The following is a 14,159-nucleotide window of genomic DNA, read 5'->3' as shown; positions in this document are numbered from 1 at the left end:
AGGTTCGAAACTTGGAGCAAAGTGAAAACACAAACGCTTATGTCAGCCGCGTATGGGGCATGTCTTGTAAAAACACATACGGTTATGCGAGCCGCGTGGATCCGGTTAAGTGGTATTACACAAAGCTTAGATTTTTAAGGAATATTTTTCCATTTTTGGTGAAAATTGCTTGTGCATACTTGTCCTGTCCTTTAATCTTACGCATTTGAATGTAATAGAAAACTTTGCCTGATTAATATAGATACACTACATACATAAGACTACATGAATATATTTTTCTGGAAATTATTTACAATAATGATTAAAGTATTTGATATTGGTCTAGATATTATTATGTTAATTTAAAACTCCGTTCAAGTTACCTCATTACTAAATGGCTCATAATTAGTAACGGCCCAGTTGACAAATATTTGATGATGTACATGTTAAGTACACAAGTATGTGTCGATTAGATGGTAAAATATAGTTGGTTGATGAAATCTATGGTTAAAAATCAATTATTATTGTTAAGGTAGCTTTTATTTATTTATTCAAATAGTTCACTGCTTCTAAAGCTGATAAAAAGTAATATGTATTTGATTATATGCATTAAAATGTATTTTATTTCTAGGGTGATCACTTTGTGTGAATGTTACATTTTGATATTCAAACAATTTCAACAGGAAGTAAAATGTACTTCATGTTGTTTTGACACAAAGCTGAGAAACTATCAATAATTTTTTTCAATTGATTATAATTTTTTTTTAAACCCTTATCCGCACCCCAATGATGCATAGGGCACTGCGTCATATAAACGCAGTGTTATCTTGATCGTTTACACATGAAGGAAAGGTGATCAGCCCTCCGCTTCAGGTACCAGTCCAGGGTAATATTGAAAAAATATTAGTGAAAAAAATCACTTACATAAATGTATTCGACCCCCCCTGGGAATCGAACCCGGAACCTCCAGAACGGTAGCCGAGCGTGCTGACCATTACACTACGGAGGCGGACAATAAAATATTTAAAAGATTAAATTTGAGGTTAAATAACACATTGGCTATGTAAAAACGCATATTCTTCCTTCCTGTGTATCGACATTCTTTAAGTTATCATGAATTGCCATCGCATTTTGACAGTAAAACTTTTCAAAATTGATTTCAATACATATACGTATTGTTGTGGCCATACTGCGAAAGCTGAATGGTTTATCAATGTCATATTGAAAAAGTTCATTCTCGAAACCTCCGCAAGTTTTGTAGTTTCTAAAGATCGATCGAAGTGCGCCGGAACACAAGTTTAAAGACTAAATCTTTTCTGAACTTAAAAGCTTAATTCAAAAATCAAAAGATATTTAGTCATGTTAACTAACTATTTTTTACTTGGATCAGTTTTCGCAGTATGCACTTTATATATATATATATATATATATATATATATATATATATATATATATATATATATATATATATATATATATATATTCTTAAATCAATGGCACTCTGATCTGATTGCCGACTTTCAGTGAGAATCTTCTTAATTAAAAAAACATATTGATCTTGAGAAAAGCCATGACTAAATATGAATGGGATTTAGGAACGGGTTTAAAACTCAAAATTTTCAAACTAAAAACAAACGCAGATAGACATATTATTGCAGAAAAAGATTCTGATTAAAATTGCACCAGATTCTTAAAGTAAAACCTACAAAACGGCTGTCCAAAACTTAAAACATATTATTAAAAAAAAACGTTTTTTGCATTTTTGGACTTAGTAGAATCTACTTATGAACCCCAAAAATGTCCCTTACTGTGTTTTGAGTTTGGACAGCCGAAAAGCTTGTCTTTCAACGGATTATATCATTGCTTCTATTGTCTAAGAAGTACTAATATAGCTACATAATTATCGTTCCTCATTTATTATATAGGATTACTTATAGCTACTGTTCTTTCACATTCGATATCACATTCCTCCTTGTAGGTATTTTGGCACTGCCTCATACTTGAGTATAAGCGTATATATTACTACTAATATTTAAATGAATATATATTTTTGAAATAATTTACCGTCCCCCTGTAGTTCACTGTATTCAATCAATTTGAATTAATTAGGGTTATCCAAATGTCCTAGAGATGATTCCTAGATAAAGTAAAAGTATTATTAATTTCCTTTTCTCTAGTAATTGGCAGAATATTTTTTTTGTCTCTCAGGGGAGCATTCAATATGGGAAAATACATTTCTTCATCAAAAAGTCGACTTGCAGGCAAAAAAATAAAAACACGTTCAGACTCCTATTTATTTCAAATTCTGTTTTCGTCACGGATTGCAGTATAACGGGCAATTAAAATGCCTGAAAATATTTTTCTTGTATGCATTTTGGTTTTAAAATTTTATCAATAAATTCAACTTCTACATAACACTCTCCAAAAACATTTTTTTTCTAATATATAATAATAATTCTAGTTGAGAAGTTCATATTTCACGTATGAATGATAGTTAAGTCAGTAAATCATAATACAGTGGGACCTCTTATAGCGAGTAATTTGCATAAAAGCAAAAAAAAGTGAAATAGTTGTCCCTTAACGAACGACATTTCCCATAACGAGTTACATAAAAGGGCAAAACCCTTTTTCACGACATTCACTTGTGAGCCGGGACTTCTGCACCAGTCAAAACAAAAAATATTTGGCTTAACGAGTGAGATTCTGGAACGAATTATGCTCTTTATGAGAGGTTCCGCTGTACTTGGTTTAATAGTTGCCTACTCCTGTTAACGCAGGCCTCTTTTGTCCAGACAGGTGCTCTGTCATAATCATATAGGTGCCTATTTAAGTACATAATTGTTTTGAATAAGCTCTATTTTTTTCTTATTGCTGACAGTCAATCTTTGTAATATGCGTACTATAGTAAATTTAACAGTAAATTAGAATTACGCCATTAAAGCTTATGTTTGAAGCCGGTACTGACTTAGTTAATAGAATAATAGGTATAAAGTGTTCAAATATAATTAAAGGTGGCATGTAGTTTTTCTGAAACAAATTATCTTCCACAAGAAATGTGTTAAAATAAAATGTATAGAAATGATGTACATACTTTATCTTCGTGAATTACTCAAAAAAATATCTTTTCAACATCTTAGTTTTAAAAATACATCATAATTCATTCCATTCAAGCAACAAAATTTTTAAAAAATCGTAATGTATGTAATATTATTAAGTTTATATTCAAATAACATCACAGTATTTCCTTTTTTAGGCATGCAAAATGATAGGTATGTGTACAAAATTTCCTCATTTACATAAGTAAATATAGGTGTAGCAAAATCCTTTTTTTCCCTTTATTTTATATAATTTCCAAGGACCTTGATATACATATGGCCCTCAAGGGTTAAATCTCAGTGCAATAAAGTAAATATTTAATAAAAATATTGTTAAAGATTGCATAAGGGCATAACTCGACTTTTACCACAAAAATAAACACCCGCAAATATAAATCAAAAGATACAAAAAAAAACTATGTAGCTCCATATATAATTTTTAAATTAACCTTTTGACCGCGTTCACTTTGTTCCTGAGAGACGCCCGTGGGCGGCGGTATTTTGCCGTTTTTTAAATGATTACTTTTATCATGTATTTAGTTAAGAGACGATTTATTTTCTTAAACAAAAACGTTCAATGGGATTCATTGTACCTTTTTGGTACTCTATAATACACTCGTGTCACATTTTTCTTGAAATATATTGTAATATAAAGATCGTAACATAAATAAATCAAAGCACGCATCGTGTGTCACTCTTACCCACTGGCGATGCGTACTGTCGAGAGTGAGACAGATATAGGCTATGATTATGGCGCGAACTAATTACCGACCGCAAGAAAAATCAGGGATCTGTTCTTTCATTTATCTTTGTGATGTTACAAATTATTAGTCAGATATTTCAACAGATGTCATAAGGCCAAGGATTGACATATTATTTTATCCAAAGTTCCACACCATGAAAAAATCCCTCCAAGTTGAACTGAGGTTCGAAACTTGGAGCAAAGTAAAAACACAAACGGTTATGTCAGCCGCGTACAGGGAATGTTTTGTGAAAACACATACGGTTATGCGAGCCGCGTGGATCCGGTTAATTGATATAATTAATGGATTCCAATAGTTTCAATGAATTAATTTCCCATTTGACACATTTAAGAAAATCCTAGAGGAATCAATCATCCCATAATATAAAACTCTCATGTATGTAATGATAAAATTAAATAATATATCTAACAAAATTGTTATTCATTATCTATACTTGTTTCTTGTCGAAATTTGCAGTTACATAGTATTAATTTGACAATTGATGGATATCTTAACACGTAGGATGATAAAAAGATATAGGAATAGAGTTATTATAGATTGATAAGAATTTTGAATGTATCGTTGGAACAAGTTCAGAACTTAAAATATAAATTACCTTAAAAGACCTTAGTAGATTAGTTATTTCGTTGAGCCGTAAAATAGTGTTTGGCAGCTAGTGAAAAAATGTACACCAAGTGAATTTTAAAAAATGTATAGTAATATCGTGGGTATACTGACAAAAAACATTAACTCAAAAATATGCAATTTTGACTTAATTACGCAGTATTATAAAGTTTTCAACGTTCTATAAACTGGCAAATACACTAAGTAGTTTGAAATGTCATAATTTTGTGGTTTCAAAAGAAAATTCAACTTTAAGTTTAATAGCGGGTATTTTATTCAGGCTAAAAGCTTTAAATAACAGGGATTTTAGAGAAAAAAATTTGCCAGGATACCCACGATATATTTCTGTGTATTTTAATTTATGTACAATTATATTTTAAAGACATTCGAATGTATTTTTTATTTAATTGTGTAAATATGCGGTAGTTTGTAAAATTGTCTGGAATAAGAAGAGGTGTACTTGATTCCGTTATGAGCTTTATACCCCGACGGCACTCACTGCCCATGAAATGGTATAACCCGTATGTATAATGTACTTAGAGAAGTGATTGTAAAGTGATTAGAATACGAGGGGGAAAGTAAATGGTATTTATATATTTTTTGTGCTTAGTATTATTTGTGGATTATTTTATACATGTCTTTATAAAGAAGTGTACTTAATGAAAATATAGTCTGTCTATTAATTACCCTTATTCCTCTAGTATGATCTCAATACTACTTCATATTATTATTTTTTATTTTTTTAACATCTCATCAAAGATGAAGAAGAATATGGAAGTCTGGGCATTTGCGGGGCTGACGATCGTCATAGGCTGGTTTAAGTGATCGCTTTACACACATGTAACATTCACCAATTCTACCCATTATTGAAAATAATACCATAAATGCCCAGACTTCTTCTTCATCTTTGGATGAGATGTCAAAAAATAATATGAAAATAACTCCTGTAATTGGAGATAATCCAGATTTTGTGAACAGGTATTTGGACACACTCAATATGTTGTCAATACTACTTGTTTAGTATCTTTGATTGAACAATAGCTCATACATAGAACCCCAAATGCCCTAGCCACTGCTGCTGCTGTTTTCATGTTCCTTCTCCATTTCTTTTTCATATAGTAGTGATGTCATTCATATACAAACCCCCTGTAATGTTGAGATAGGTACCGCGTTGTCGGAGGGAACATTATAATGGGTGAATGTTTTACATTGTACCTTTACTTTTTAACCAGCAGAAATCACTAAAATCAGTCATTATTAAATTAAAATACAATTTTAAAACATATACCTCCTATAACATTCTCTCCAATAACTTATCTTAACGGGACTTATCTCAACGTTGTAGGAGGTTAACTGTATAACATATCGCTCACCCTTTCAACAACATCATATATCAAAAAAACTTTTCCGATCTTTTTCATAACGTTTTTAAAGTTTAAGAATATTGTGAAATGTGTCAAAAATAAATATCAAGCCGCTTATTGAACTTTTTACTGTGTAACAGATCTTTTTAGGTAAAACTTGAAGGTTTTTTTTTTCCATTTGAAAAATATTTAGTATATTTTTAAAAAATAATTAAACATTACCTTTTCTTCAAAATGCAAAAACAACACTTTCTGCCCTGTAGCGGGTAAATATTAAGTTAAAAATATGCCACTTTTGCTGAGACACTTACATTTTCTAGGCATTCCGAAAACATACACAACTGAAAATTGACAATTTTTGATTTATGACGTTGTTGAAAGAAGTGAGCGATATGTATAAAATGTATCTATAAAATATATTCCACTCCTAAATACATACGTCAGAGTAAAGGAGTGATAGCACTCTTCTTTTTCAATTACCTTTATTCAGTGATGTTCTGCCTGTAGGTTTGTACCAGCTTTACCGAGCTGGTTGCCAAAATTATTCCGTTCAGAGAGGTGGTTGTCAACACGTTGGACGGCATGTGAGTTATATTTAACTCACGCTGTGTTTGGTCAAGAGGTTGCGTGAGTTAAATATTACTCCAATCATTGATGAGATTTTACGTTTCTGAATTTGATACGCTTCACGTAGTGTATGCATTTTTGTGTGGCCACCTGGAAAAATTATCGAAGTTGAATCAGATTTTTCTCTGAAAACTATGAAACAATATATTGGTCTTGACATTCCGTGAGTTGCATATAACTGACGGACTTAAAACAAAGAAAAATTTATTTTAAATTTGGTGAATCTGGTGTATTTTCAAAACAAACTAACCATAAAAATTTGTAAAAAAGGTTTTTTTTACCTCGGTAATCCGAGATGGAATTTTTACATAATCGATATAAATCGTTGGATTGGCGCTTTTGATAAAGTTACAATTTTCTGTTAAAATGCGATCCCTTTGCTGGCCTAGTGTGTGTCCACCATAAGTAGTCGTAATTTGATATTCAGTGTTTCAATCGAATATTATGCCGAATACCATACATAAAACTATGCCGAAATCACCAAATATTTGGTGCATCTCGAGTATTCACCAGGGTTGCTAAAATTTCAGCAGCACATCTCTGGCTCTATTTACACCCGAATGGCACATAGGGCACTGCATCAGGTCAACACGATGTTAATCATCAATTGCACGAAGACAAGGCAATCAATTTTGCACTCTGGAATTGGTTTGATGGGATACAGAAGATGTAAATGAAATAGTTCGGAGTAACGTAATTCGGACACTCGGAATGGGATTAACCTCGAGGGACTCACCTTGCATAATTGAGGGTTCTTGTGCACCGTTGGATGCGGATAGTGGTTAGAAAGGTAATATGGTCGGGGTTGAATAAAAAAATGAAGTACAAGTAATAGTACACAAATTTATTTTCATAGAATGGAAAAAATAAGAAAACAATGCAATATTCATAGTTACAAGTAGTATGTACAATAAATTGTCGAACGTTCACTGAGATACATCCTTTCACAATGCCTATATTCTGGTTGTGGGCGGTCACGTATGTACAGTGGGCGGTCACGATGTACAGCGGCCGGGACAGGTCGGGTGGAGGGAGCGACCACAACCAGAAGTAAAGAACAGACCAATTGACAGAAGCATCCACAACAGTGATTGGGCAGGAAGCATTTCTTCTAACATAAAGGTGGCAGATGACTCCACATCACATGCCTATCTAGTGCCTAGATGCAATATTTTTGTATTTTTCTTCATTTAGTTAATATCATTCATTAACTAGTTAAATATATATTATAATCAGTAATCATAACTGGAAATACCTAACAAGACATCTAAAAATAACACCCACAAATTGTGATTTCTTTATACATTTATTAGTATTTCTAAAAAGATGCGGTAATGTCGCAATACTGCAGTATTCATATAGCCCATTTCTGTAATTAAATATCCTTCTTACTGTAGGAATGTACGCACATTTTAATTTTCTATATATGGCTGCCAATTATCCCGTTTCTCCCGCGGTTTCCCAATCTACCTTTCTCTTTATATAAGTATCAACACGGATTTACAAGAAACAAAGATTACACTTATGTATGTACATGAGAATATGTTAATACGTCATTTTATTTGGAACAAAACTCAACGACGAACGATTAAAATTCAATATTTTATCGTTTTATTATATCGTTTTCATAGTGAGCAATTTTAATGATATTCTAAGAATGTATTCAATTACTGACCATATATTTTACTATATTATAATGATAGCACACATCAAACATCAACAGAAATGTGTATTGTCAATACCGCAGTGATAATGACAGGTCTGCAGGCGACATATGGAACAGGACGAGTATGGGGAACAGAGGATGAGGCGTGCTTTGTGGACATTCAACATTCACTCTGGAGATGAAGATGAACCAGGTACTCTTGTATTGTAAGTCAGACTCGGTAAAATAAAGTTGCCACATCCGTACATTCCGGCCCGACTGTTTATATCACTCGCTTTATTATATTCCAATAAAAATCTATAAACCTCCATACTACTCCTTCGTAGGGCTAAATTTATATATTATATTACCCATTTTGACATTGATACATGTTCAACCTAATTTCTAAATTTTAATTGGGATTAATCAATTTTAAATAAAAATGTCACAAAAATAAGTTTTTAAGTGTCCAATTTTAAAAAATATATACTTATTATTATACAACATAATGCGTCCAGTATACAAACTCAGCCAAACATGCTCACACATGCGCAGATGAGAATGTATAAATGCACAATTTTGTATAAATATATATATATACATAATATTACAAAGTATGTATATGAAAAAGAAATGTTGGATTTAAATGATGATTAATAATTTAACAAAGTCAGCCTTAACCTATTCAACATGCACCCGACATAATTTCATTTCAGCCAAAATGTTTAACAATATTTCATGATCAGTGCCACCTACGGGAGATGAGCAGATCGGCAGAACGCCATCTGGCCGACCGTACAATCAAAGGGAACTTCATTCTCGCTGCATTAAGAAATGTTACAAATACTATATAAAAACTCTTCGTAATATTATACTGGATATTGCTTGTCACTTTATAATTTGGTCTTTGGTTTATAATTTTTCCTAGAGCGATATATTTATAAATTATATTGTATAATATAAGAAATGGCTACATAAATATTTAAAGAACTTTCTTTTATTTTTAGTTGGAAATACAAAACGATTTAACAACGAGAAGAATCCCTCTGCGTAGGTTCAAAGCGTACGCTGTATTCATTTAAAAATTAAATAATAATCCCCATATATATATATATATTTACGAATATATAAAACAATCTTGCGGTGGGGCTTACACAGAATTTGTACTCTTTGAATGCTTCACGATGTATAAATTTAGTCATTGAATTACAAATATGAATGAATCAAATTTCTGGCACAGTTCAAACACAGATGGACAGTCCGAGACTGCCAAGATACAGTTACTGTGACTTGTAACAGATGGTTACTGTTATCTCAGTCGAGGCGGCTACTTTAATCAACATTTCTCTACCGACACATCGCTTCCTTTAAATTTAGCTTTCTATTTGATAGGTAATTTCACAAACAATGGAAAACAGAAATATTCACCGAATGTTCATCCGGGTGCTGTGCAGTTGTTATCAGTGCCCTGTCTTCGTATTTATAATTCTTTGCTAACACACCATGTCATGTAAAACTAAAATAAGCCTAAAACGTCTAACAGACAATAATTATTAATTTAAGAGATCTGCCTTTACTTACATATTTATCTATTTATTTGAAACTGATAATTTCGTAACATTACTAAATTACAATTGATGGTAAAAGTGGACAAGAATATAAAATGAACATATGAAATAAATGTGAAATTCAGTACGCCGCAAAGGTACATAGTAGTTAGAATATACATAATAGTATGTACCAATATTCACAATCTGAGTTTCGTGAGAGCGTGAGAGCTAATAGCCACATTTGGATATGTAAACCGGGTACAATTATGGGCTTCAAAATTATTGCAATCGACTCCTAAAAATAAATGGACTTTTAATATTAATTTCAATAAAATGTAATAAACTATCTGGATTATGACCATTTTATTTAAAATAAAAAATATATGTTTTATTTATCTTCATATAGGTAATATGTATGTACAATTTACATTTCAAATAATTAACATTTACGGGAATAGTTAGCGGCTGTCTGTTGTAGACGTCAGATATCAGTATGTACGGTGACAGTGATAACTGATAGCCGACAGTCGACAGCTTCCTCTATCCCTCCTGTTGTAGATTTGTGGAAATTCCTTTGCTAATACAGACATGTTCCTTGTTGACTAGAAGATTGTTTACACAAATACTCCCCGTATGCAAGACATCCTCCGGTGACCGACACTGTTCTCGGCATGTGAGTCGTACTACGCGCTACCGAGTCTCGGTTAGATTGCCGAGATCACGGCGACACATTTATCCTTCACAAATCTCTATCAGAATGCGGATGAGATCACGATGAGAGACGGAGAAGGACACTCAATCATTCTTCCTCTAAGCGCAGCCCTTTATTATTAGCTACCTACAAATTGCTAGCTAATCTACTACTCTTATAATTATATGAAAAATTCATTTATCTATGGACATACATTTTATTAATAATTTAAATTTAGTCATTCTCAGCAGATCCAGTTAAAATGAGTTTAGAAAAATACATTCTATCTTGAGTAACCAAAATTCAGAAACATTTTATTATTTAACATATTACGAGGCAAAGAGAAAATTAACCAGTGTACACCTTCCCAGATTGAGGTACAGAAGTAAGTCGATAAAGGATCTTTTTGCATACGAGGTGGTATTCATAAAACGGACACATGAGTATCTTTTGTTGAAACCTTGGGTGAGTACAATAGTTGCACAATGGCGCTAGCGTGAAAACCATTCTGTCTCACTTTATAAGTCGTTAACCAGAGTCTTGTAGCTCTCTTAAGACAAAAAGTACACATCTTAAATGATCTTTGTATTGTAATATACATATGTCTGTCTATATTTATATAAATGGGTTATTCCAATATAAAATAACTAAAGTACATAACATACCATTTACAAAAAATTATTTTAATGGCATTATTTGGTCAAAATATCTGTATTCAAAATTGTCTGATGGAAAATAAGAGTTTGTGGTTAAATTTTCAAAATTTTGTTGTTGACAGCGGAAAATCTAGGCTTTACACTTTGACAGTTGAAAATTTTAAATCATGCTAAAATTTTCTTGAAAAGTAATACTGTTACATAAAAATACAAAGATGCACAATAATATATTAGAATATTCTCGCCTTTTCGTTATATAATTTTGGATGTTTTTAAAACAAATTTTTAATAGTGCATACTTGAATAAATTTTTCAAAAGTACGTTTTGGACGAAAAAAGACACATATTGTCGCTAGAAAGACAGACTGGCACAGTCATGTTACATGTGAGAAATTCTCAAAAGGACATATTGTTAATTTACACAAGCTAGTACGAGTGTGGGTATGCAACCCCAAGTGTTCTACCCATTGCTGTCATTGTCCTTTTTCTATCTTATACCAACTACTCCCCTACAATTTCCTTTCCCGCATAGCAGTAATGCTCATCACCCTGAATCCCTTAACTTATGTCATATTCCAATGTGTTACAATCCTATATCCATGAATCTGGAACCCAGGACTGATCACCTTGACTTAGATGCAGTGCCCTATGCCCTATAATTCTTGGGTGCGGATAGGAAGAAGAAGAATGATAATTAATATATACAAGCTATGTATGCCAGTCTGTTTTTTCAGGGACAATATATGTTTAACAAGAAAACTAAAAAATACCTTGTTTCATTTTAAATTGAAAAAAATGTAAGCAAATTCAATTATCTTTTGCTCCACTTCATCACGAATGAATCAAGCAGAGTGCTTGAGACAGTGTTTACATTTTTTTTGGACTTTGAGATGAAACAAGGCATACGTAGGTACGGTTAGTAAGTGAATATTTTAGTACTGTTTAATAATATTGACCAATAAATAAAATCCAGTATCCTCAGTTGGACATTTTACATATTTACAAAAAAACTAACAAAGTAAAAGAAAAACTTTAATAGTTTAAAGGTCTTGTTTATATACTGGCTCCATTCAGTCAGTTGTGTCACACTCTCGAATAGCATATGTAACTTTTTGTACGACAGGGCACTTTAGCTTGTGGCTTCCCTCTTCTCAAAAGGAATTGTAAGATTCTGCATATTTTTTAATTTATTTTATATTCCACCAATCCCACGGGACGATTGCGTATTCCGCGGTACTCAGCTGCACAGCAGCCAATCTGGAAAGAAAAGCATAAAGTCAGGAATAAAGTAGGACATGAATTACTCCAATCAGACCGTTTGGACCACCGCATCGGATAAGCGAGACACTACTTTTTAATACATTGTTTGTGGGAAATGCTTAAAAGGGTATTTTACATACTGTTTTACATACTAAATTTGCTTACTTTTGGTAGAGCGCGAGACCCAAAAAAACATTGTACAGATCGAAATTAGGTTTGCAGTTACTTGTGATTAGTATACGACCCCAATTAGTATACAAATTAGGATAGGGGTTGTTGAAAAAACCGCCCGATAACAATGTGATAAGATGGAAAAACTAACTCAACTAACCACCAGACTAATATGTACTTTTTATTCAAATTAAAACTGTCGTCAGTATTATACAACAGATATAGAAAACTTCAAACAACTATGCAAAAAGTCAACAGATGTCACTACAAGTCTTATTTTTTTAATCAAATTTGACAGCTATTGAATTATAAGTGTAAATTCAGCATCTTGTCCATAGTAATTTGATAGATTCGATAGAGGATAGGTACTCTTTATTAAAATTAAAATAGTGGAGTTATTTATATTATCATACAAGACAATACAGAAAACTTAAAAAAAAAACTATGCAAAAAAATTCAACAGATGTCACTATAGGTCCTTTATTATTTTTTCTAATTAAAATTGACAGCGATTGAATTGTAAGTGTGAATACTGCATCTTGTCCGAACTATTTTGATACTAGTTTTGTTCATATGATAACAGCAGTCCAAGCTCTATGAAAGGGTAAGTTACATGATCAGTGGTCTTACCTAGATTTCCATGATGGAAAGCAACAAACGACTGGCAGTGAGAGCCACCCCTGAGTCGCCGGATCCACTCTGGACTGAAGAATGGTCGTCCGTATCACTCTGGTTAGACGTGTACCCAATCACGTCCACCTCATCTGTAACAACATGCAAAAATAAACATTAGTATCATCATTCCAACATCATTTATATCAATTAGTATGTATGTGTGTTTGTGTGTGGTGTTATAGCATTTCATATGAGATAAATGAGAATATTGCATATATTATTATGAAACATCTTTTTTTTAATTAAAAACTTGTACACATAATACCACTTTTAAAACCCTTATCCGCACCCCAATGGTGCATAGGACACTGCGTCATATAAACGCAGTGTTATCTTGATCGTTTACACATGAAGGAAAGGTGATCAGCCCTCCGCTTCAGGTACCAGTCCAGGGTAATATTGAATAAATATGACAGTGAAAAAATCACTTATATTTATTTTACCCCCCTTGGGAATCGAACCCGGGACCTCCAGAACGGTAGCCGAGCGTGCTGACCATTACACTACGGAGGCGGACTAATACCACTAGTCGTGTTTAATGAAATAAAACTCATGAAGTAGTATTATACAAGTGTTTAATTTAAAAATATCTATATATTTCTTTACAATATTTCGAGTGCCTTCAAATTTATGTTCACAAAGGCTTGAACTGCTCCATTAGGAGTTATTTATATCAAGATTTTACTGATATCTCAGCAAAGATAAAGAATTTGCTGAGATAGGAATATGAAAATATTCCTGATAATCTACAGATAACTAAATAACAAAATTTACATTATTACTTTATTCATATTTAAAATACTATTGGTGTCGGAATAATTGTTCTTATGGGTATACTTTTTTTAAACTAAACAAAATGGCTTTGTATTTAATGATAAGATTGATAGATATATTTCTCAGACAATAAAAGATTTATGAACAACAACAAAAAAAGACATAAGAAAACTTAAAACTTGGGTCCAATATCTGAGAAGCTACAGTAAAAACTAAAAAATAATTATATAAACTGGTGCACGATGAAATTTTCAGTTTTTGTTAACAATAGGAGTAAATGAAATTGGAAATTCAAACAAATTGTA

At 32.2% G+C, this 14,159-nt stretch overlaps 1 protein-coding gene across 1 annotated transcript in view; it reads right to left on the bottom strand.

Annotated features, from left to right (window-relative positions):
• Positions 1-11,081: 11,081 nt before the first annotated feature.
• Positions 11,082-14,159, bottom strand: part of LOC148300719 (uncharacterized) — a 244,564-nt gene continuing 241,486 nt past the window's right edge. Inside the window, exons 4-5 of the mRNA XM_088274380.1 lie at positions 13,036-13,169; positions 11,082-12,231 (exon numbers count right to left, since the gene is read on the bottom strand). Of these exons, the coding sequence (XP_088130506.1) occupies positions 13,036-13,169 (134 nt within the window). The 3' untranslated portion in view covers positions 11,082-12,231. The remainder of the gene's footprint in view (positions 12,232-13,035; positions 13,170-14,159) is intronic.

Source organism: Brachycentrus maculatus, unplaced genomic scaffold (genome assembly GCF_059751285.1).
Source record: "Brachycentrus maculatus isolate JH-2025_06_01 unplaced genomic scaffold, ASM5975128v1 h1tg000660l, whole genome shotgun sequence".
NCBI classification, from domain to species: Eukaryota; Metazoa; Arthropoda; class Insecta; order Trichoptera; family Brachycentridae; genus Brachycentrus; species Brachycentrus maculatus.
The sequence above is the reverse complement of the archived record's forward strand: the minus strand, read 5'-3'. Positions and strand labels throughout refer to the sequence as shown.